At 42.0% G+C, this 25798-nt stretch overlaps 1 protein-coding gene across 1 annotated transcript in view; it reads left to right on the top strand.

Annotated features, from left to right (window-relative positions):
- lingo1b (leucine rich repeat and Ig domain containing 1b) overlaps window positions 1-23417 on the top strand; it is a 46950-nt gene extending 23533 nt beyond the window's left edge. Inside the window, exon 2 of the mRNA XM_036964160.2 lies at window positions 18766-23417. Coding sequence (XP_036820055.2) covers window positions 18766-20625 — 1860 coding nt within the window. The 3' untranslated portion in view covers window positions 20626-23417. The remainder of the gene's footprint in view (window positions 1-18765) is intronic.
- Window positions 23418-25798: the final 2381 nt, after the last annotated feature.

The raw sequence follows: 25798 nt of genomic DNA, 5'->3' as shown, positions 1-25798 counted from the left end.
CTCATTAGCTTCATGGTATTACAGTATCATTGAGATGTGAGGCTAACTCATTAGCTTCATGGTATTACAGTATCATTGAGACGTGAGGCTAACTCATTAGCTTCATGGTATTGCAGTATCATTGAGATGTGAGGCTAACTCATTAGCTTCATGGTATTACAGTATCATTGAGACGTGAGGCTAACTCATTAGCTTCATGGTATTACAGTACAGTATCATTGAGACGTGAGGCTAACTCATTAGCTTCATGGTATTACAGTACAGTATCATTGAGATGTGAGGCTAACTCATTAGCTTCATGGTATTACAGTATCATTGAGACGTGAGGCTAACTCATTAGCTTCATGATATTACAGTATCATTGAGATGTGAGGCTAACTCATTAGCTTCATGGTATTACAGTGTCATTGAGATGTGAGGCTAACTCATTAGCTTCATGATATTACAGTATCATTGAGATGTGAGGCTAACTCATTAGCTTCATGGTATTACAGTATCATTGAGACGTGAGGCTAACTCATTAGCTTCATGGTATTACAGTATCACTGATATGTGAGGCCAACTCATTAGCTTCATGGTATTACAGTACAGTATCATTGAGACGTGAGCCTAACTCATTAGCTTCATGGTATTACAGTACAGTATCATTGAGACGTGAGGCTAACTCATTAGCTTCATGGTATTACAGTACAGTATCATTGAGATGTGAGGCTAACTCATTAGCTTCATGGTATTACAGTATCATTGAGACGTGAGGCTAACTCATTAGCTTCATGATATTACAGTATCATTGAGATGTGAGGCTAACTCATTAGCTTCATGGTATTACAGTATCATTGAGATGTGAGGCTAACTCATTAGCTTCATGATATTACAGTATCATTGAGATGTGAGGCTAACTCATTAGCTTCATGGTATTACAGTATCATTGAGACGTGAGGCTAACTCATTAGCCTCATGGTATTACAGTATCACTGATATGTGAGGCCAACTCATTAGCTTCATGGTATTACAGTACAGTATCATTGAGACGTGAGCCTAACTCATTAGCTTCATGGTATTACAGTACAGTATCATTGAGACGTGAGGCTAACTCATTAGCTTCATGGTATTACAGTACAGTATCATTGAGATGTGAGGCTAACTCATTAGCTTCATGGTATTACAGTATCATTGAGACGTGAGGCTAACTCATTAGCTTCATGATATTACAGTATCATTGAGATGTGAGGCTAACTCATTAGCTTCATGGTATTACAGTATCATTGAGATGTGAGGCTAACTCATTAGCTTCTTGGTATTACAGTATCATTGAGATGCGAGGATAACTCATTAGCTTCATGGTATTACAGTATCATTGAGATGTGAGGCTAACTCATTAGCTTCATGATATTACAGCATCATTGAGATGTGAGGCTAACTCATTAGCTTCATGGTATTACAGTATCATTGAGATGTGAGGCTAACTCATTAGCTTCATGGTATTACAGCATCATTGAGATGTGAGGCTAACTCATTAGCTTCATGATATTACAGTATCATTGAGATGTGAGGCTAACTCATTAGCTTCATGGTATTACAGCATCATTGAGATGTGAGGCTAACTCATTAGCTTCATGGTATTACAGTATCATTGAGATGTGAGGCTAACTCATTAGCTTCATGGTATTACAGCATCATTGAGATGTGAGGCTAACTCATTAGCTTCATGATATTACAGTATCATTGAGATGTGAGGCTAACTCATTAGCTTCATGGTATTACAGCATCATTGAGATGTGAGGCTAACTCATTAGCTTCATGGTATTACAGTATCATTGAGATGTGAGGCTAACTCATTAGCTTCATGATATTACAGCATAATTGAGATGTGAGGCTAACTCATTAGCTTCATGATATTACAGCATCATTGAGATGTGAGGCTAACTCATTAGCTTCATGATATTACAGCATCATTGAGATGTGAGGCTAACTCATTAGCTTCATGGTATTACAGTATCATTGAGATGTGAGGCTAACTCATTAGCTTCATGGTATTACAGTATCATTGAGATGTGAGGCTAACTCATTAGCTTCATGGTATTGCAGTATCATTGAGATGTGAGGCTAACTCATTAGCTTCATGGTATTACAGCATCATTGAGATGTGAGGCTAACTCATTAGCTTCATGGTATTACAGTATCATTGAGATGTGAGGCTAACTCATTAGCTTCATGGTATTACAGCATCATTGAGATGTGAGGCTAACTCATTAGCTTCATGGTATTACAGTATCATTGAGATGTGAGGCTAACTCATTAGCTTCATGATATTACAGCATAATTGAGATGTGAGGCTAACTCATTAGCTTCATGATATTACAGCATCATTGAGATGTGAGGCTAACTCATTAGCTTCATGATATTACAGCATCATTGAGATGTGAGGCTAACTCATTAGCTTCATGATATTACAGCATAATTGAGATGTGAGGCTAACTCATTAGCTTCATGATATTACAGCATCATTGAGATGTGAGGCTAACTCATTAGCTTCATGGTATTACAGTACAGTGCCTTGCGAAAGTATTCGGCCCCATTGCACTTTGCGACCTTTTGCCACATTTCAGGCTTCAAACATAAAGATATAAAACTGTATTTTTTTGTGAAGAATCAACAACAAGTGGGACACAATCATGAAGTGGAACGACATTTATTGGATATTTCAAACTTTTTTAACAAATCAAAAACTGAAAAATTGGGCGTGCAAAATTATTCAGCCCCCTTAAGTTAATACTTTGTAGCGCCACCTTTTGCTGCGATTACAGCTGTAAGTCGCTTGGGGTATGTCTCTATCAGCTTTGCACATCGAGAGACTGGCATTTTTTCCCATTCCTCCTTGCAAAACAGCTTGAGCTCAGTGAGGTTGGATGGAGAGCATTTGTGAACAGCAGTTTTCAGTTCTTTCCACAGATTCTCGATTGGATTCAGGTCTGGACTTTGACTTGGCCATTCTAACACCTGGATATGTTTATTTTTGAACCATTCCATTGTAGATTTTGCTTTATGTTTTGGATCATTGTCTTGTTGGAAGACAAATCTCCGTCCCAGTCTCAGGTCTTTTGCAGACTCCATCAGGTTTTCTTCCAGAATGGTCCTGTATTTGGCTCCATCCATCTTCCCATCAATTTTAACCATCTTCCCTGTCCCTGCTGAAGAAAAGAAGGCCCAAACCATGATGCTGCCACCACCATGTTTGACAGTGGGGATGGTGTGTTCAGCTGTGTTGCTTTTACGCCAAACATAACGTTTTGCATTGTTGCCAAAAAGTTCCATTTTGGTTTCATCTGACCAGAGCACCTTCTTCCACATGTTTGGTGTGTCTCCCAGGTGGCTTGTGGCAAACTTTAAACAACACTTTTTATGGATATCTTTAAGAAACGGCTTTCTTCTTGCCACTCTTCCATAAAGGCCAGATTTGTGCAATATACAACTGATTGTTGTCCTATGGACAGAGTCTCCCACCTCAGCTGTAGATCTCTGCAGTTCATCCAGAGTGATTATGGGCCTCTTGGCTGCATCTCTGATCAGTCTTCTCCTTGTATGAGCTGAAAGTTTAGAGGGACGGCCAGGTCTTGGTAGATTTGCAGTGGTCTGATACTCCTTCCATTTCAATATTATCGCTTGCACAGTGCTCCTTGGGATGTTTAAAGCTTGGGAAATATTTTTGTATCCAAATCCGGCTTTAAACTTCTTCACAACAGTATCTCGGACCTGCCTGGTGTGTTCCTTGTTCTTCATGATGTTCTCTGCGCTTTTGACGGACCTCTGAGACTATCACAGTGCAGGTGCATTTATACGGAGACTTGATTACACACAGGTGGATTGTATTTATCATCATTAGTCATTTAGGTCAACATTGGATCATTCAGAGATCCTCACTGAACTTCTGGAGAGAGTTTGCTGCACTGAAAGTAAAGGTGCTGAATAATTTTGCACGCCCAATTTTTCAGTTTTTAATTTGTTAAAAAAGTTTGAAATATCCAATAAATGTCGTTCCACTTAATGATTGTGTCCCACTTGTTGTTGATTCTTCACAAAAACATTCAGTTTTATATCTTTATGTTTGAAGCCTGAAATGTGGCAAAAGGTCGCAAAGTTCAATGGGGACGAATACTTTCGCAAGGCACTGTATCATTGAGATGTGAGGCTAACTCATTAGCTTCATGGTATTACAGCATCATTGAGATGTGAGGCTAACTCATTAGCTTCATGGTATTACAGTATCATTGAGATGTGAGGCTAACTCATTAGCTTCATGGTATTACAGTATCATTGAGACGTGAGGCTAACTCATTAGCTTCATGGTATTGCAGTATCATTGAGATGTGAGGCTAACTCATTAGCTTCATGGTATTACAGTATCATTGAGACGTGAGGCTAACTCATTAGCTTCATGGTATTACAGTATCACTGATATGTGAGGCCAACTCATTAGCTTCATGGTATTACAGTACAGTATCATTGAGACGTGAGGCTAACTCATTAGCTTCATGGTATTACAGTACAGTATCATTGAGACGCGAGGCTAACTCATTAGCTTCATGGTATTACAGTACAGTATCATTGAGATGTGAGGCTAACTCATTAGCTTCATGGTATTACAGTATCATTGAGACGTGAGGCTAACTCATTAGCTTCATGATATTACAGTATCATTGAGATGTGAGGCTAACTCATTAGCTTCATGATATTACAGCATCATTGAGATGTGAGGCTAACTCATTAGCTTCATGATATTACAGCATCATTGAGATGTGAGGCTAACTCATTAGCTTCATGGTATTACAGTATCATTGAGATATGAGGCTAACTCATTAGCTTCATGGTATTACAGCATCATTGAGATGTGAGGCTAACTCAATAGCTTCATGGTATTACAGTATCATTGAGATGTGAGGCTAACTCATTAGCTTCATGATATTACAGCATAATTGAGATGTGAGGCTAACTCATTAGCTTCATGATATTACAGCATCATTGAGATGTGAGGCTAACTCATTAGCTTCATGATATTACAGCATCATTGAGATGTGAGGCTAACTCATTAGCTTCATGGATTTACAGTATCATTGAGATGTGAGGCTAACTCATTAGCTTCATGGTATTACAGTATCATTGAGATGTGAGGCTAACTCATTAGCTTCATGGTATTACAGCATCATTGAGATGTGAGGCTAACTCATTAGCTTCATGGTATTACAGTATCATTGAGATGTGAGGCTAACTCATTAGCTTCATGATATCACAGCATCATTGAGATGTGAGGCTAACTCATTAGCTTCATGGTATTACAGCATCATTGAGATGTGAGGCTAACTCATTAGCTTCATGGTATTACAGTATCATTGAGATGTGAGGCTAACTCATTAGCTTCATGATATTACAGCATCATTGAGATGTGAGGCTAACTCATTAGCTTCATGGTATTACAGCATCATTGAGATGTGAGGCTTACCCAACCTGACTTATTGGTTACACTTCATGTGTCAGTACCTTTGACAGACCTTTTGATTTATTTAGATGGGATTCATTTTAACAACTGTCTAAGTATTATTTGGTCCAATAATTTGAGTAATTTGGTAAAGGGATTTTGAAGCAGGAAAGTATCAATTAGAAGTATCAACCTCTTTTAATACCCTGGTTTTCACTGATAGGCATACTGAGTCATCTACAGTGTTGATGCCCAGCATAGCAGAATTGCTGCCTGTAAAATCAATATTTTTTCTTGCCTTGAAGGTCAGTCACTATGTTACCAATTTGTGTGGAAGGGGAAGAGGAATAACAACATCCGACATGTTGTTTGCGTTTTGTGTTCCGACAAGTGGAAATGTGGAAATATGTTGCGTGCTGACGGTGTTCCCATTTCTCTGTTACAAAGTCAAAGAAAATCCTTCATACTTCATGTGTTGTGAATGATTGAAAACATGTAGTGAATGATTGACAACTATCCTTATTTGCACAGCTGACACAATAGGCCAAGTTGTCTCATCTATAGTATGTTGTGTAAGGTTGTTTGCTATAGTTAGTTTTGAATATTTTGCCTTGAATAGTTTTCTTTGAATAGACAGCCTTGAATATTAAGCCTTGAATAGTTAGCCTTGAATAGTTAGCCTTGAATAGTTAGCCTTGAAAAGTCACTGGTCATAATAACAACACCCACCCGTAGCACGCCAGCAGGAATATCTCACTGGTCATCCCCAAAGCCAACACCTCCTTTAACCGCCTTTCCTTTCAGTTCTCTGCTGCCAATGACTGGAACGAATTGCAAAAATCGCTGAAGTTGGAGACTTATATCTCCCTCACTAACTTTAAGCATCAGCTATCTGAGCAGCTTACCAATCGCTGCACTGCCCATCTGTAAATAGCCCATCCAATCTACCTGCCTCATCCCCCATATTGTTTTTATTTACTTTTTTCTCTGTTGTACACCAGTATTTCTACTTGCACATCATCATCTGCACATCTATCACTCCAGTGTTAATTTGCTAAGTTGTAATTACTTCGCTACTTTGGCCTATTTATTGCCTTGCCTCCTCACGCCATTTGCACACACTGTATATAGACTTTTTCTATTGTGTTATTGACTGTACATTTTAAGCCATATTAAGCCTTGAATAGTTAGCATTGAATAGTTAGCCTTGAATATTAAGCCTTGAATATTAAGCCTTGAATATTAAGCCTTGAATAGTTAGCATTGAATAGTTAGCCTTGAATATTAAGCCTTGAATATTAAGCCTTGAATAGTTAGCATTGAATAATTAGCCTTGAATATTAAGCCTTGAATAGTTAGCATTGAATAGTTAGCCTTGAATATTAAGCCTTGAATATTAAGGCTTGAATAGTTAGCATTGAATATTAAGCCTTGAATAGTTAGCATTGAATAGTTAGCCTTGAATATTAAGCCTTGAATAGTTAGCATTGAATAGTTAGCATTGAATAGTTAGCCTTGAATAGTTAGCATTGAATAGTTAGCATTTAATAGTTAGCATTGAATAGTTATCCTTGAATAGTTAGCATTGAATATTAAGCCTTGAATAGTTAGCATTGAATATTAAGCCTTGAATAGTTAGCCTTGAATAGTTAGCATTGAATAGTTAGCATTGAATAGTTAGCATTGAATAGTTAGCATTGAATAGTTAGCATTGAATAGTTAGCATTGAATATTAAGCCTTGAATAGTTAGCATTGAATATTAAGCCTTGAATAGTTAGCATTTAATAGTTAGCATTGAATAGTTAGCATTGAATTGAATAGTTAGCATTGAATAGTTAGCCTTGAATAGTTAGCATTGAATATTAAGCCTTGAATAGTTTGCATTGAATATTAAGCCTTGAATAGTTAGCATTGAATAGTTAGCCTTGAATAGTTAGCCTTGAATAGTTCAAATCAAATCAAATCAAATCAAATTTATTTATATAGCCCTTCGTACATCAGCTGATATCTCCAAGTGCTGTACAGAAACCCAGCCTAAAACCCCAAACAGCAAGCAATGCAGGTGTAGAAGCACGGTGGCTAGGAAAAACTCCCTAGAAAGGCCCAAACCTAGGAAGAAACCTAGAGAGGAACCAGGCTATGTGGGGTGGCCAGTCCTCTTCTGGCTGTGCCGGGTGGAGATTATAACAGAACATGGCCAAGATGTTCAAATGTTCATAAATGACCAGCATGGTCAAATAATAATAAGGCAGAACAGTTGAAACTGGAGCAGCAGCACGGTCAGGTGGACTGGGGACAGCAAGGAGTCATCATGTCAGGTAGTCCTGGGGCATGGTCCTAGGGCTCAGGTCAGTTGAAACTGGAGCAGCAGCACGGCCAGGTGGACTGGGGACAGCAAGGAGTCATCATGTCAGGTAGTCCTGGGGCATGGTCCTAGGGCTCAGGTCCTCCAAGAGAGAGAAAGAAAGAGAGAAGGAGAGAATTAGAGAACGCACACTTAGATTCACACAGGACACCGAATAGGACAGGAGAAGTACTCCAGATATAACAAACTGACCCTAGCCCCCCCGACACATAAACTACTGCAGCATAAATACTGGAGGCTTGAGACAGGAGGGGTCAGGAGACAACCCAGACCCAGACAGGATGACCACATCAGTGAATCAACTAGTTGGCATTGAATAGTTAGCCTTGAATAGTTAGCATTGAATAGTTAGCCTTGAATAGTTAGCCTTGAAAAATTAGGCTCATAGGTCATAGAATAGTATTTGGATTTATTATGGATCCCCAATAGCTGCCAAGACAGCAGCTGCTCTTCCTGGGGTCCAGCAAAATTAAGGGAATTATACAATTTAAAAAAACATTACAATACATCCACAACACATTAAGTGTGTGCCCTCAGGCCACTACTCTACTACCACATATCTACAATACACAATTGTGTCATCGTGTGTGTGTGTGTATGTGTGTGTGTGTGCGCATGTGTCTGTGCCTGTTTGTGTTTCTTCACAGTCCCCGCTGTTCCATAAGGTGTGTTTTTTATGTCTTTTTTAAATAAAAATGTACCGCTTGCATGAGTTACTTGATGTGGAATAGAGTTCCATGTAGTCATGGTTCTATGTGGTTCTGTATAGACAGGGAATGTGTAGACATTCACAGTGTAAGTGGACCACTCCCTGTGATAACCAGCTTCCTTGCTCAGCTGCATCTTACAGGAGAGAGAGGGGGGGATGGATGGTAGAGAGAAAAATGTGTCAGAATGTGATGAGAACGAGAGGTCCAGAGAGGAAAGGGCTAGCAATCCTACAACTGCAGGAGAGAGGAAGACGAGGAAGGTCCACTGTGCTTCCTCCCAAGGTCATTATTAAGAGGACATGGAGAGAGGGATGGAAAGACAGGGAGAGAGGGATGGAGAGACAGGGAGAGAGAGATGGAGAGACGGAGAGAAAGATGGAGAAACAGGGAGAGAGGGAGGTGGAGACAGGGAAAGAGGGCAGGGAGAGAGGGATGGAGAGACAGGGAGAGAGGGATGGAGAGACAGGGAGAGAGGGATAGAGAGACGGAGAGAGGGAGGTGGAGACAGGGAGAGAGGGATGGAGGAACAGGTTCTATGTGGTTCTGTATAGACAGGGAATGTATAGACATTCACAGTGCAAGTGGACCACTGCCTGTGATAACCAGCTTCCTTGCTCAGCTGCATCTACCAGGAGAGAGAGGGGGGACGGATGGTAGAGAGAAAAATGTGTCAGAATGGGATGAGAACAAGAGGTCGAGAGGAAAGGGCTAGCAGTCCTACAACTGCAGGAGAGAGGAGGAAGAGGAAGGTCCACTGTGCTTCCTCCCAAGGTCATTATTAAGAGGACATGGAGAGAGTGATGGAGAGACAAGGAGAGAGGGATGGAGAGACAGGGAGTGAGAGATGGAGAATCAGGGAGAGAGAGAGATGGAGAAACAGGGAGAGAGGGAGGTGGAGAGATGGAGGTGGAGACAGGGAGAGAGGGATGGAGAGACAGGGAGAGAGGGATGGAGAGACAGGGAGAGAGAGATGGAGAAACAGGGAGAGAGGGATGGAGAGAGAGATGGAAACAGGGAGAGAGGGAGGTGGAGACAGGGAGAGAGGCAGGGAGAGAGAGATGGAGATGGAAACAGAGAGAGAGGGAGGTGGAGAGAGGGGTTGAATTTCCTGTTTTTATGGGTTGAATTTCCTCCAAAGTGGAAAGAAATGAGATCATGCACTAAACTCCAATACAAACATGCAAAGTGATTTGAGACAGAAAGCAACATTGGTAATGGGTTCTCTTGTCATTTTAATTTTAAGGGTTATTTCAATTACATTGTTTGGTTTATTTCTGCCCCATATAAAATAACAAATAAAAATACAAACTTTTGCAAGTGAATCCCAGATGACATAATACAGTAAAATATCCATGTAACCATTCTCTTTGTAATGCATTTTCACAGGAAGACAAAACATCAAATAAGGCTGCATGACTTTAGGTTAGGATACAACTAAAGCATCAAAGCACAGCAATGCCTTTCATCCACACGGCCATGTTATTGTCTGGACATGCAGTGGGCGATACACATACATACTGTTTACACAGGCAGCCCAATTCTGATCTTATGCCCAGTTATGCCCAGTTATGAGTTGGTCAAAAGAGCAATTCTTAGCAAAAGATCAGAATTGGTCTGCCTGCGTAAATGCAGCCTTAGTCATGTGTTAGCGAGTTGTTATTCCAGACCATCTTTGACTCATTGTGTTTGGCATTTCATCACAGTTCGAAATGACGTCACAACATTTACATTCAAGTGCTTTTATCAGTTGAAATATCAAAATGTCTCCTTCGTCCTTTTTATTTTCCTCGGCTGGTAGACTGATGTCCTGTCTGGGCTCGAATAAAGACCAGCCATTTCCTCTATCAGATATCTAATAGATGTTTGATTGTGTGACATATTCCAAACCCTCAATTAGCATCAGTGAGATTTCACAGTCATTAACCCAATACATTCATGAACCCAAGGTTCAATTCTCATCTATATTGTGTGGCATATTCCAAACCCTCAATTAGGTTGGGTGGAGGTCTGTGAATGCTTTTAAACCAACCTGATCTATCCATTCACAAGCCACACAATAATACTGTATGGGGAAAGGTTGAAACATGTTCTTGCAGTTTGAAACCAACAAAGTAGATTTGGTTGTATTACAGGAGTTGTTGTATTACAGGAGTTGTTGTATTACAGGAGTTGTGTATTCTGTCACTGTACAGCCCTTTGAAAAATGTGAATCTAGATTGGAGGAGAAATGTAGAAGACAGTTAGACCTACTGGGTCGCTGGTCCTGCTAAAAGAACAGTCCCAACTGTCCTAATGGCACTATTTTCTCTCCGTCTGGCATTTGTAAGGTGTAATTGGTGTTACCACGCGGCTACCAGCAGAATCCCTCTCATCCTACTGTCACGTCTGTTTTGTTAATCGTACAACTATGTGACACAAGTTGCGCAACGAGAGATACTATCGGGCACTTCCGTCGAACAATTGAAGCACTCTTGAAAAACCATTATGCGTTGCAGGGAATGAGCTCCCTCACTTCTCCTCTGTGTGAGTTCAAGCTGTTTATATGCTGATTCAGTACCACCACTTATCAGCAGTGACGACATGCCGGCTCTCTGGCAGGAGACTGTTTCTGTTCCACTTGATACTTCCCATTCATACTCTACAACCTGGACAGCTTTGTACAACTCTCTACTGTACACTCATCATTTTGCTCCTCTCGCTGGGGGAAACCCAGTCGAGGTAGAGCTGTGGTACTGATCTAGTGCGTAGTACTACTGGCGTATTATACTTTCATTAAACAGTAATGGAGTGTTTCTCAGAAATACCTGAAAAACAGATGTCTGTAGGTCAAAGTGAAATACTTCCTAGAGTATTTATCTTTTGGAGAATGCATCGGAGACCACAGAAATGTTTAACAAGAATGGTTAGCTTACTACTTCATAAACCACAGAAACCATGAAATCTTGCTGTACTGCCCAGTGGTTAAATATGATGTCGACCGCAGCCACTCTTGGAAGCCAAATGCAGCATGTGCCATAGAACTAGAATCCATAGAACAAGCCTCCCTATTCAAGTCAATGATGGCATAATGGGTGGATATGGTATGTGCCACATAGTTTTGGTTACTGCGGTTACCGTGGTCCTAAAATGGACCCTTTGATCATTCGTTTATGTCCAGGAATCTGTCCCTGGAGAAATGTACAGTCTAGTGAACATGTTTAGTCCCAGGAGAAATGTACAGTCTAGTGAACATGTTTAGTATCTGTCCCAGGAGAAATGGACAGTCTAGTGAACATGTTAAGCCCCAGGAGAAATGTACAGTCTAGTGAACATGTTTAGTATCTGTCCCAGGAGAAATGTACAGTCTAGTGAACATGTTTAGTATCTGTCCCAGGAGAAATGTACAATCTAGTTAACATGTTTTGTCCCAGGAGAAATGTACAGTCTAGTGAACATGTTTAGTATCTGTCCCAGGAGAAATGTACAGTCTAGTTAACATGTTTAGTATCTGTCCCAGGAGAAATGTACAGTCTCAAATCAAATCAAATCAAATCAAATTTTATTTGTCACATACACATGGTTAGCAGATGTTAATGCGAGTGTAGCGAAATGCTTGTGCTTCTAGTTCCGACAATGCAGTAATAACAAGTAATCTAACTAACAATTCCAAAACTACTGTCTTGTACACAGTGTAAGGGGATAAAGAATATGTACATAAGGATATATGAATGAGTGATGGTACAGAGCAGCATAGGCAAGATACAGTAGATGGTATCGGGTACAGTATGTACAATGAGATGAGTATGTAAACAAAGTGGCATAGTATAGTATAAAGTGGCTAGTGATACATGTATTACATAAGGATACCGTCGATGATATAGAGTACAGTATATACGTATGCGTATGAGATGAATAATGTAGGGTAAGTAACATTTATATAAGGTAGCATTGTTTAAAGTGGCTAGTGATATATTTACATCATTTCCCATCAATTCCCATTATTAAAGTGGCTGGAGTTGAGTCAGTGTCAGTGTGTTGGCAGCAGCCACTCAGTGTTAGTGGTGGCTGTTTAACAGTCTGATGGCCTTGAGATAGAAGCTGTTTTTCAGTCTCTCGGTCCCAGCTTTGATGCACCTGTACTGACCTCGCCTTCTGGATGATAGCGGGGTGAACAGGCAGTGGCTCGGGTGGTTGATGTCCTTGATGATCTTTATGGCCTTCCTGTGACATCGGGTGGTGTAGGTGTCCTGGAGGGCAGGTAGTTTGCCCCCGGTGATGCGTTGTGCAGACCTCACTACCCTCTGGAGAGCCTTACGGTTGAGGGCGGTGCAGTTGCCATACCAGGCGGTGATACAGCCCGCCAGGATGCTCTCGATTGTGCATCTGTAGAAGTTTGTGAGTGCTTTTGGTGACAAGCCGAATTTCTTCAGCCTCCTGAGGTTGAAGAGGCGCTGCTGCGCCTTCTTCACGATGCTGTCTGTGTGAGTGGACCAATTCAGTTTGTCTGTGATGTGTATGCCGAGGAACTTAAAACTTGCTACCCTCTCCACTACTGATCCATCGATGTGGATAGGGGGGTGTTCCCTCTGCTGTTTCCTGAAGTCCACAATCATCTCCTTAGTTTTGTTGACGTTGAGTGTGAGGTTGTTTTCCTGACACCACACTCCGAGGGCCCTCACCTCCTCCCTGTAGGCCGTCTCATCGTTGTTGGTAATCAAGCCTACCACTGTTGTGTCGTCCGCAAACTTGATGATTGAGTTGGAGGCGTGCGTGGCCACGCAGTCGTGGGTGAACAGGGAGTACAGGAGAGGGCTCAGAACGCAACCTTGTGGGGCCCCAGTGTTGAGGATCAGCGGGGAGGAGATGTTGTTGCCTACCCTCACCACCTGGGGGCGGCCCGTCAGGAAGTCCAGTACCCAGTTGCACAGGGCGGGGTCGAGACCCAGGGTCTCGAGCTTGATGACGAGCTTGGAGGGTACTATGGTGTTGAATGCCGAGCTGTAGTCGATGAACAGCATTCTCACATAGGTATTCCTCTTGTCCAGATGGGTTAGGGCAGTGTGCCCTAGTGAACATGTTTAGTCCCAGGAGAAATGTACAGTCTAGTGAACATGTTTAGTATCTGTCCCAGGAGAAATGTACAGTCTAGTTAACATGTTTAGTATCTGTCCCAGGAGAAATGTACAGTCTAGTGAACATGTTTAGTCCCAGGAGAAATGTACAGTCTAGTTAACATGTTTAGTATCTGTCCCAGGAGAAATGTACAGTCTAGTGAACATGTTTAGTATCTGTCCCAGGAGAAATGTACAGTCTAGTTAACATGTTTAGTCACTGGAGAAATGTACAGTCTAGTGAACATGTTTAGTATCTGTCCCAGGAGAAATGTACAGTCTAGTGAACATGTTTAGTATCTGTCCAAGGAGAAATGTACAGTCTAGTGAACATGTTTAGTCCCTGGAGAAATGTACAGTCTAGTGAACATGTTTAGGTCTGTCCCAGGAGAAATGTACAGTCTAGTGAACATGTTTAGTCCCTGGAGAAATGTACAGTCTAGTGAACATGTTTAGTATCTGTCCCAGGAGAAATGTACAGTCTAGTTAACATGTTTAGTATCTCTCACAGGAGAAATGTACAGTCTAGTGAACATGTTTAGTATCTGTCCCAGGAGAAATGTACAGTCTAGTGAACATGTTTAGTCCCTGGAGAAATGTACAGTCTAGTGAACATGTTTAGTCCCAGGAGAAATGTACAGTCTAGTGAACATGTTTAGTATCTGTCCCAGGAGAAATGTACAGTCTAGTGAACATGTTTAGTCCCAGGAGAAATGTACAGTCTAGTGAACATGTTTAGTATCTGTCCCAGGAGAAATGTACAGTCTAGTTAACATGTTTTGTCCCAGGAGAAATGTACAGTCTAGTGAACATGTTTAGTATCTGTCCCAGGAGAAATGTACAGTCTAGTTAACATGTTTAGTATCTGTCCCAGGAGAAATGTACAGTCTAGTGAACATGTTTAGTCCCAGGAGAAATGTACAGTCTAGTGAACATGTTTAGTATCTGTCCCAGGAGAAATGTACAGTCTAGTTAACATGTTTAGTATCTGTCCCAGGAGAAATGTACAGTCTAGTGAACATGTTTAGTCCCAGGAGAAATGTACAGTCTAGTTAACATGTTTAGTATCTGTCCCAGGAGAAATGTACAGTCTAGTGAACATGTTTAGTATCTGTCCCAGGAGAAATGTACAGTCTAGTTAACATGTTTAGTCACTGGAGAAATGTACAGTCTAGTGAACATGTTTAGTATCTGTCCCAGGAGAAATGTACAGTCTAGTGAACATGTTTAGTATCTGTCCAAGGAGAAATGTACAGTCTAGTGAACATGTTTAGTCCCTGGAGAAATGTACAGTCTAGTGAACATGTTTAGGTCTGTCCCAGGAGAAATGTACAGTCTAGTGAACATGTTTAGTCCCTGGAGAAATGTACAGTCTAGTGAACATGTTTAGTATCTGTCCCAGGAGAAATGTACAGTCTAGTTAACATGTTTAGTATCTCTCACAGGAGAAATGTACAGTCTAGTGAACATGTTTAGTATCTGTCCCAGGAGAAATGTACAGTCTAGTGAACATGTTTAGTCCCTGGAGAAATGTACAGTCTAGTGAACATGTTTAGTCCCAGGAGAAATGTACAGTCTAGTGAACATGTTTAGTATCTGTCCCAGGAGAAATGTACAGTCTAGTGAACATGTTTAGTATCTGTCCCAGGAGAAATGTACAGTCTAGTGAACATGTTTAGTATCTGTCCCAGGAGAAATGTACAGTCTAGTGAACATGTTTAGTATCTGTCCCAGGAGAAATGTACAGTCTAGTGAACATGTTTAGTCCCTGGAGAAATGTACAGTCTAGTGAACATGTTTAGTCCCTGGAGAAATGTACAGTCTAGTGAACATGTTTAGTATCTGTCCCAGGAGAAATGTACAGTCTAGTGAACATGTTTAGTATCTGTCCCAGGAGAAATGTACAGTCTAGTGAACATGTTTAGTATCTGTCCCAGGAAAAATGTACAGTCTAGTGAACATGTTTAGTATCTGTCCCAGGAGAAATGTACAGTCTAGTGAACATGTTTAGTATCTGTCCCAGGATAAATGTACAGTCTAGTTAACATGTTTAGTATCTGTCCCAGGAGAAATGTACAGTCTAGTTAACATGTTTAGTATCTGTCCCAGGAGAAATGTACAGTCTAGTGAACATGTTTAGTCCCTGGAGAAATGTACAGTCTAGTGAACATGTTTAGTATCTGTCCCAGGAGAAATGTACAGTCTAGTGAACATGTTTAGTATCTGTCCCAGGAGAAATGTACAGTCTAGTGAACATGTTTAGTATCTGTCCCAGGAGAAATGTACAGTCTAGTGAACATGTTTAGTATCTGTCCCAGGAGAAATGTACAGTCTAGTGAACATGTTTAGTATCTGTCCCTGGAGAAATGTACAGTCTAGTGAACATGTTTAGTCCCTGGAGAAATGTACAGTCTAGTGAACATGTTTAGTATCTGTCCCAGGAGAAATGTACAGTCTAGTGAACATGTTTAGTATCTGTCCCAGGAGAAATGTACAGTCTAGTGAACATGTTTAGTCCCTGGAGAAATGTACAGTCTAGTGAACATGTTTAGTATCTGTCCCAGGAGAAATGTACAGTCTAGTGAACATGTTTAGTATCTGTCCCAGGAGAAATGTACAGTCTAGTGAACATGTTTAGTATCTGTCCCAGGAGAAATGTACAGTCTAGTGAACATGTTTAGTCCCTGGAGAAATGTACAGTCTAGTGAACATGTTTAGTATCTGTCCCAGGAGAAATGTACAGTCTAGTGAACATGTTTAGTATCTGTCCCAGGAGAAATGTACAGTCTAGTGAACATGTTTAGTCCCTGGAGAAATGTACAGTCTAGTGAACATGTTTAGTATCTGTCCCAGGAGAAATGTACAGTCTAGTGAACATGTTTAGTATCTGTCCCAGGAGAAATGTACAGTCTAGTGAACATGTTTAGTCCCTGGAGAAATGTACAGTCTAGTGAACATGTTTAGTATCTGTCCCAGGAGAAATGTACAGTCTAGTGAACATGTTTAGTATCTGTCCCAGGAGAAATGTACAGTCTAGTGAACATGTTTAGTCCCTGGAGAAATGTACAGTCTAGTGAACATGTTTAGTATCTGTCCCTGGAGAAATGTACAGTCTAGTGAACATGTTTAGTATCTGTCCCAGGAGAAATGTACAGTCTAGTGAACATGTTTAGTATCTGTCCCAGGAGAAATGTACAGTCTAGTGTACATGTTTAGTATCTGTCCCAGGAGAAATGTACAGTCTAGTGAACATGTTTAGTATCTGTCCCAGGAGAAATGTACAGTCTAGTGAACATGTTTAGTATCTGTCCCTGGAGAAATGTACAGTCTAGTGAACATGTTTAGTCCCTGGAGAAATGTACAGTCTAGTGAACATGTTTAGTATCTGTCCCAGGAGAAATGTACAGTCTAGTGAACATGTTTAGTATCTGTCCCAGGAGAAATGTACAGTCTAGTGAAACCACAATGTTTGGTTAGTTACTGTATGTTCAGTATGTATATATGCCTACATTACTTGCATACAAGTGAGCCTCCCTGTAGCATATATTTCATCAGATGTTTTTGGACTTGGGAACTTTTCTTTCACCATGCACATTGGGGAGAAACAAACAGTATTTCTGATTGACTTTTGAGTTTGTAGATTCTTGTTGCACTGTGCAGACAGCCTTTCTTCCTCTCGGTCTCTGTGGGCTTTAGCCAGGAGTCAGTGAAATGGTTTGAGGACAGTGACATTTACCCTGTCCTTTAGGGACATTTAGCAACATTAGCACATATTGATGGATGGTACAGATGTTTAGCTTGACTGTCAAATAAAGACCTCTCAATAAAGAGAATGTCCAGAGAGCTATTATTCTCACTTAGCATGGCTTCTTCACAGAGCACATCCCACAGACATGGATGAGCCTCAAATTGTATGATCGATGTGGGAACCAGAGCTTGAAGGCTTTTGCAAGTTAAAACGCCCCTGAGTCGAAAGCAAATAAGGGTTTAAACATTCTCTCTCTCTCTCCGTTTATCACTTCTCTGCAGCAATCTCCGTTGTATATCACTCCAAGGTCGACAGCTCGCCAGCCAGCCGCATGGTAGTGTTGTGTTTAGTTGCAGGCAGCACACTTGTTTATTCACGCCTTTTAATCCATTGAATTAAAGCACATTTCGGTAAACTATTTCTCATTCCAACTACTTGTCACAGGGAGATTGACAGGTGACTCGAGGTGCTTCTAACATCTCGAACAGTAACTGACAGACCCTGGAGCCCACAAGGCAGCCCATTTCTCCCTCAGCCAGCAGATGAAGAGTTCATAAAGCCAGGATAAAGAATGTATCTGTCCCTCACGGTTGGATGGACAGTAGTTCTTTGGGGTTTACAGAAGACTTACAGTCCTATGTCGATAGAGCAGCAGTTGGTGTTTAGGACCGTGACACACAGATAAGAGAAGAGTAACAGAGAAGAGTAACCTGCAATCGGAATAGACAGAGAGTCTAGAGTACAAGGTCCTCCAGGCAATTGTACAGAACACTACATTGTGTTCCATACAAGCCTGGCATAATTCTCTTTCACATTGGAAGTAGGTATCTCTCCATAATTTGTCAATTAAACTGACATTTGTTTATGGCTGTAAATACTTTGTCTACTTCATTTAGTTGATTGAGGTTTATGAGAGAGCCTAATCGGAAGTGAAAAGGACTAATTTGAGCTTTGTCGTTTATTGCATAAAAAAACAATTAAAGCTGTAATTCAGATGTGTCCTCTGTGAGTGGCGTAGGTACTAAACACCACATGAATAGTTTGATGAAGATTTTTGTTGTGAAAGGAAATCTGAGGTTTTCTGTTCACCTTCTGGTATTTCACCTGATATTTATACCACTTGTCTAACCCAGAGCCTTTAGTCCAAATCTGAGGCGAATGTAGCCCCGTGACATCATCTTCTGGGCAAGAGTTATGATTTTTGTCTGTTGTGTGGCTAAAGTATTGTTTGTTAAATAAACACAAATGTTTTTTATATCAATAATACTTCAGGAGATAAGCGTCAAACCTGACAAAATAATATATTTAAAAAAATGTGTTTATACATTTAGTTCTCCTTTAAATGTGCCAACCATCCCTCTTACTTCTGTCTCCGCAGGTAAGCAGTAGAATGGTGTCCGGGGAGGCAGGTGGGCACAGCTACCTGGTGGCGTGCTGGCAGCCCATCCTGGTCCTAATGCTGGGCACTGTCCTCTCCGGCTCCACCACCGGCTGCCCGTCCCGCTGTGAGTGTAATGCTCAGGAACGTTCCGTGGTGTGCCATCGACGGAGGCTGGCCTCGTTTCCCGAGGGCATCCCCATCGAGACGAAACTACTGGACCTCAGCAAGAACCGTCTGAAAAGCCTGGGGCCTGAGGAGTTCATCAACTACCCACAGCTGGAGGAGCTGCAGCTCAATGAGAACAATATCTCTTCCATGGAGCCCGGGGCTTTTAGCAACCTTGTCGGCTTGCGGACTCTGGGGCTGCGCAACAACCAGCTTAAGCTAATCCAGTTGGGAGTGTTCACAGGCCTCAGCAACCTTACCCAGCTGGACATTAGCGAGAACAGAATTGTCATCCTGCTGGACTACATGTTCCAGGAGCTGTACAATCTGAAGGCTCTGGAAGTCGGCGATAACGACCTGGTGTTCATCTCTCACCGAGCGTTCCACGGCCTCAGCAGCCTGGAACAGTTGACCATGGAGCGGTGCAACCTGACGTCGGTGCCCACTGAGGCCCTGAGCCATCTGCACAACCTGCTGTCCCTGCGACTACGCCACCTCACCGTCAATGCCGTCAGGGATTACTCCTTCAAGAGGCTTGAACGCCTGAGGGTGTTAGAGATCTCCTACTGGCCCTACCTGGACACCATGACTTCCAAATGCCTGTACGGCCTCAACATCACCTCCCTGACCATCACAAACTGTAACCTCACCGCCATCCCTTACCAGGCCATCCGACACCTTGGGCACCTTCTCTTTCTCAACTTGTCTTTTAATCCCATTCACACGGTGGAGGGGAACAAGCTGCACAATCTAATGAGGCTTCAGGCCTTCCACTTGGTAGGAGGGAGATTAGCCACAATCGAGCCCTACTCCTTCCGGGGCTTGAACCATCTCCGAGTCCTCAACGTATCCAGCAATAGCCTGAGCACCCTGGAGGAATCCGCGTTTCACTCCGTGGGGAACCTGGAGACCCTGGCACTGTACGGGAACCCACTGGCCTGCGACTGCCGACTGCTCTGGGTCTTCCGTCGCCGCTGGAGGCTCAACTTCAACCGGCAGCAGCCTTCCTGCTCTTTGCCCGAGGCCGTGCAGGGCAAGGAGTTCAAAGACTTCCCCGACATCCTCCCCTCCGATTCCTTCACCTGCCAGAAGTCCAGGATACAAGACCACAAGGCACTGCAGAGGCACGTAGACGAGGGCACAACGGTCCATTACCCATGCCAGGCGGACGGCGACCCAGCCCCCGTGATCATGTGGCTGTCCCCCAAGAAGCAGTTCATCACCACCAAGTCCGTGGGGCGTCTCAGCGTGTCCCCCGAGGGCACGCTAGAGGTGCGCTACGCCCAGATCCAGGACAACGGTACCTACCTGTGCATCGCCAGCAATGCCGCAGGGAATGACACCAAGCCTGCCCACCTGCATGTGCACAGCTACTCGCCCAACTGGCCGCACCAGCCCAACAAGACGTTTGCTTTCATCTCCAACCAGCCCAGCGAGGACGGGGCCAACGGGACCCTGGCCCAGGTTCCCTTCCCATTCGACGTGAAGACTCTGATCATCGCCACCACCATGGGATTTATCTCGTTCCTCGGCGTCGTCCTCTTCTGTCTCGTCATCCTCTTCCTCTGGAGCAGAGGAAAAGGCAACGTCAAGCCAAACATAGAGATTGAGTATGTACCGCGTAAGGCGGAGGCAGGTGAGAGTAGTCCAACCGGCGATGCGCCACGTAAATTCAACATGAAAATGATGTGAGACTCAAGCTTACTGACTTCAAAATGAGGGTGGACACACTATATTCTCTTTAAATATATGTGGAATTTTATGAGAGTTAGACATCTTGATACTATACCCAAGACTGTTTTACCTTCAGGGACTGAGTCTTAAACAGCGAGTGTTGGATTTAAAAGTATTCAAATTTCTGTGCGTTTTTATGGGCAATAGTCATAAAGAAAATAAGCCAGTCGTGTTTTATGCTCCTTTCAACCTGAAAAGGGAGATTGTCTTTATCTGGTCTTTTGATTGTTTTATTTTCTCTGTGTCTTGTCCTTCTTACCATGTACAATGAGCAAAGGAATGGTCGCAATACCACTTAAAGGGGTAGTTCACAAAAATACTGAAATTGACAGCAGCAACGGTAAGAGGAATATCATGTCAATTTGTTTGAACTATACCTTTAATGGTTATGGGTTTTGAGCATATTACTGTATTATGAGCAGGCGCAATGCAAGCAATGTACGTACAGTGCATTCGGAAAGTATTAAGATCCCCTTGACTTTTTCCAAATGTTGTTACGTTACAGCCTTATTCTAAAATTGATTAAATTGTTTTTTTTAACTCATCAGTGTACACACAACACCCGATAATAACAAAGCAAAAACAGGTTTTCAGACCCTTTACTCAGTAAACACCGGTATTTGGGGAGTTTTTCCCATTCTTCTCTGCAGATCCTCTCAAGCTCTGTCAGGTTGGATGGTGAGCGTCGCTGCACAGCTATTTTAAGGTCTCTCCAGAGATGTTCGATGGGGTTCAAGTCCGGGCTCTGGCTGGGCCACTCAAGGACATTCTGAGACTTGTCCCGAAGCCACTCCTGCGTTGTCTTTGCTGTGTGCTTAGGGTCATTGTCCTGTTGGAAGGTGAACCTTCGCCCCAGTCGAGGTCCTGAATGCTCTGGAGCAGGTTTTCATCAAGGATCTCTTTGTACTTTGCTCCGTTCATCTTTGCCTCGATCCTGATTAGTCTCCCAATTTCTGCTGCTGAAAAAAATCACCACAGCATGATGCTGCCACCACCATGCTTCACCGTCGGGATGGTGCCATGTTTCCTCCACACGTGACGCTTGCCATTCAGACCAAAGAGAGTGTTTAGGTGCCTTTGGCAAACTACAAGCCGGCTGTCATGTGCCTTTTACTGAGGAGTGACTTCCGTCTGGCCACCGTACCATAAAGGCCTGATTGGTGGAGTGCTGCACAGATGGTTGTCCTTCTGGAAGGTTCTCCCATCACCACAGAGGAACCCTGTCAGAGTGACCATCAGGTTCTTGGTCACTTCCCTGACCAAGGCACTTCTCCCCCCATTGCTCAGTTTGGCAGTGAAGCCAGCTCTAGGAAGAGTCTTGGTGGTGCCAAACCTCTTCCATTTACGAAAGATGGAGGCCACTGTGTTCTTGCAATGCTGCAGAAATGTTTGGTATCCTTCCCCAGATCTGTGCCTTGACACAATCCTGTCTCTGAGCTCTACGGACAATTCCTTTGACCTCATGGCCTGGTTTTTGCTCTGACATACACTGTCAACTGTGCGACCTTATATTGACAGGTGTGTGCCTTTCCAAATCATGTCCAATCAATTGAATTTACCACACGTTGACGACAATCAAGTTGGAGAAACATCTCAAGGATGATAAATAGAAACAGGATGCAAATATTTTTTTGAATTTGAAAACATTTTCAAAAAATCCTAAAAACCTGTTTTTGCTTTGTCATTATGGGGTGTTGTGTGTAGATTGATGAAGATTTGTATTTATTTAATCCATTTTAGAATAAGGCTGTAACGTAACAAAATGTGGAAAAAATCAAGGGGTCTGAATACTTTTCAAATGCACTTAAGAGATAAAAGTAAGCTAGAAAGGCATAGAATGGCATATTCTAAGTTGTAAAACAATATATATATATTATGCTTGACAATCATCAAAATCACAAAGGTCATCGGTATAAATCACGGAATAAGTACAATGTAAAATGTCAGCAATGAAGTTAGGGTCCTCTGATGCCATTTTGTCTACTTAATGTGCAGTGGCTCAAATCCTTTCCTAGCAAACTAGGAACATTCCCTGAACATTAGCTAAGATTCCCCTTAAGTTCTAGTTAGGGTCTTAGGATGATTAACATCCCAAAAACATTAAAATAATGTTTTTGTTAACAAAATCATTTTGTACATTTATTTTTATTTTTATGAAATATCCTTTGAATGTTCTCCTAACATTCCCTAAAATGTTGTGCACAACATCTGTAAGAAACACCACAGAACATTCCCCAAACGTTCTCATTAGGTTACCAGGTAATGTAATAACACAATGTAGCAGTAATGTTTTTAACAACATACGGCCGCAACAAAATATGAGAGCATCGTTCTGGGAACATTCTTGCAAAATGCAAATGTTTTATACAAACATTGTATAACCATCAGCACAAGTGGACAGTTTTTTGTGTTATGAGAACATTTGCCGCAACCTAACCAATGTTCTGGGAACTTTCACAAAATTAATTTTGGTTTGCTGGGTTGTTTGTATAATCACAAACATGCTTCAAGTGTGATATTCAATTTGAAGCCCTATGTTTTCTTTGTCAGTGTGTTTTCTCCTGTTTGCAGTGATCAGGAACCCGTTGTTGTAATACAGTTGATGTGTTAACAGGGTTTTATGTGGTGAAATACATTTTAACAGCCATAGTCTGCTCTGAAAGTAATGTGTTCATAAACCCTTAAACCGCTGGTTATGAAATAATGGACGGAATGAAAGCATATTAAAACAATAAAGTTTTATACAGTAATTGTATTCATTTTTGATGCTATTCCACTCAAGCACATTGAAAGGGCACCAAATCAGTCTATTTGCCTGCTGTATGTCCCCGAGTGTGAATACAGTAGTAGGCTTAACACTGTTGACAAGCCTCGGATTTCAGGTCTCAGAGTTGGTTTTCTCCCTTTTGTATGCGGTAGCCTAGCCAGATGGGGGATGCTATAACCAGTTTATTCTTTCATGCTGTGAGTGCAGCTGTGAATAATTTACAGGGGATGACGTTGCTATGAGAACACCAAAGAAGCCAATATGAAACTGTGTCATCCTGACACTCTAGGAGTTGAACAGGAAAGGATATTATTGGAGTTGATCCTGCTACAGTATCAGAGGCCAGGGAGGAGCTATGAAATGTAGCAGTGGTTCCCAAACTTTTTATAGTCCCGTACCCCTTCAAACATTCAACCTCCAGCTGCAGCTGCAGCACCACTCTCAAATTTAGTTTTTTTGCCATCATTGTAAGGCTGCCACACACACACTATATGATACATTCATTAAACATAATAATTTGTTTTTGTCACAACCCGGCTCGTGGGAAGTGACAAAGAGCTCTTATAGGACCAGGTCACAAATAATAATATAATAATAATCAATAATTTTGTTCTTTGTTTAACCATCTGATATAAAAAAAACGTATTTGTTTATCGAAATTGTGAATAACTCACCACAGGTTAATAAGGTTGTGCTTAAAAGGAGGCACATAACTCTGCAATGTTGGGTTGTATTGGAGAGTCTCAGTCTTAAATCATTTTCCACACACAGTCTGTGCCTGTATTTAGTTTTCATGCTAGTGATGGCCGAGAATCCACTCTCACATAGGTATGTGGTTGCAAAGGGCATCAGTGTCTTAATTAACAGCGCGATTTGCCAAGGCAGGAAACTCTGAGTGCAGTCCTTTCCAGAAATATAGCAGTGGCTTCTGATTAAATTAAATTTTCACAGAACCGCTTGTTGCAATTTTGATGAGGCTCTCTTGTTGAGATATCGGTAAGTGGACTGGAGGCAGAGTATGAAAGGGGTAACGAATCCAGTTGTTTGTGTCGTCCGTTTCTGGAAAGTACCTGCGTAATTGTGCATCCAACTCACTCAGGTGCTTCGTTAGATCACATTTGACATTGTCCGTAAACCGTAGTTTATTTGCACACAAAAAATCATACAATGATGGAAAGACCTGTGTGTTGTCATTGTTAATGCAGACAGAGAAGAACTCCAGCTTCTTAATCAGAGCCTCAATTTGGTCCCACACATTCAAATAGTTGTGGAGAGTCCCTGTAATCCTAGATGCAGGTCATTCAGGTGAGAAAAAACATCACCCAGATAGGCCAGTCGTGTGAGAAACTCGTCATCGTGCAAGCGGTCAGACGAGTGAAAATTATGGTCAGTAAAAGAAAACTTTAAGCTCGTTTCTCTATTTAAAAAATGTCAATACTTTGCCCCTTGGTGACCAGCGCACTTCTGTATGTGAAAGCGCTACATGGTCGCTGCCCATATCGCTGCATACTGCAGAAAATACACAAGAGTTCAGGGGCCTTGCTTTAATTAACAAAGTTAACCATTTTCACTGTAGTGTTGAAAACCTCTTTCAAGCTGTCAGCAAGAGCCTCTCGCTGAATGCTGCAGTGTACCCAAGTGACGTCTGGAGCAACTGCTTGCACGTGCATTACCACTCCACTATGTCTCCCTGTCATAGCTTTTACACCATCAGTACAGATACCAACATATCCATCAGTACAGATACCAACACATCCATCAGTACAGATACCAACACATCCATCAGTACAGACACCAACACATCCATCAGTACAGACACCAACACATCCATCAGTACAGACACCAACATATCCATCAGTACAGATACCAACACATCCATCAGTACAGACACCAACACATCCATCAGTACAGATACCAACACATCCATCAGTACAGATACCAACACATCCATCAGTACAGACACCAACACATCCATCAGTACAGACACCAACACATCCATCAGTACAGACACCAACATATCCATCAGTACAGATACCAACACATCCATCAGTACAGACACCAACACATCCATCAGTACAGACACCAACACATCCATCAGTACAGACACCAACACATCCATCAGTACAGATACCAACATATCCATCAGTACAGATACCAACACATCCATCAGTACAGACACCAACACATCCATCAGTACAGACACCAACACATCCATCAGTACAGACACCAACACATCCATCAGTACAGACACCAACATATCCATCAGTACAGATACCAACACATCCATCAGTACAGACACCAACACATCCATCAGTACAGACACCAACACATCCATCAGTACAGATACCAACACATCCATCAGTA

The sequence above is a fragment of the Oncorhynchus mykiss genome, chromosome 26, assembly GCF_057628025.1.
Source record: "Oncorhynchus mykiss isolate SJ-2025 chromosome 26, ASM5762802v1, whole genome shotgun sequence".
Lineage (NCBI taxonomy): Eukaryota > Metazoa > Chordata > Actinopteri > Salmoniformes > Salmonidae > Oncorhynchus > Oncorhynchus mykiss.
This window is presented reverse-complemented; position numbering and strand designations above follow the sequence as displayed.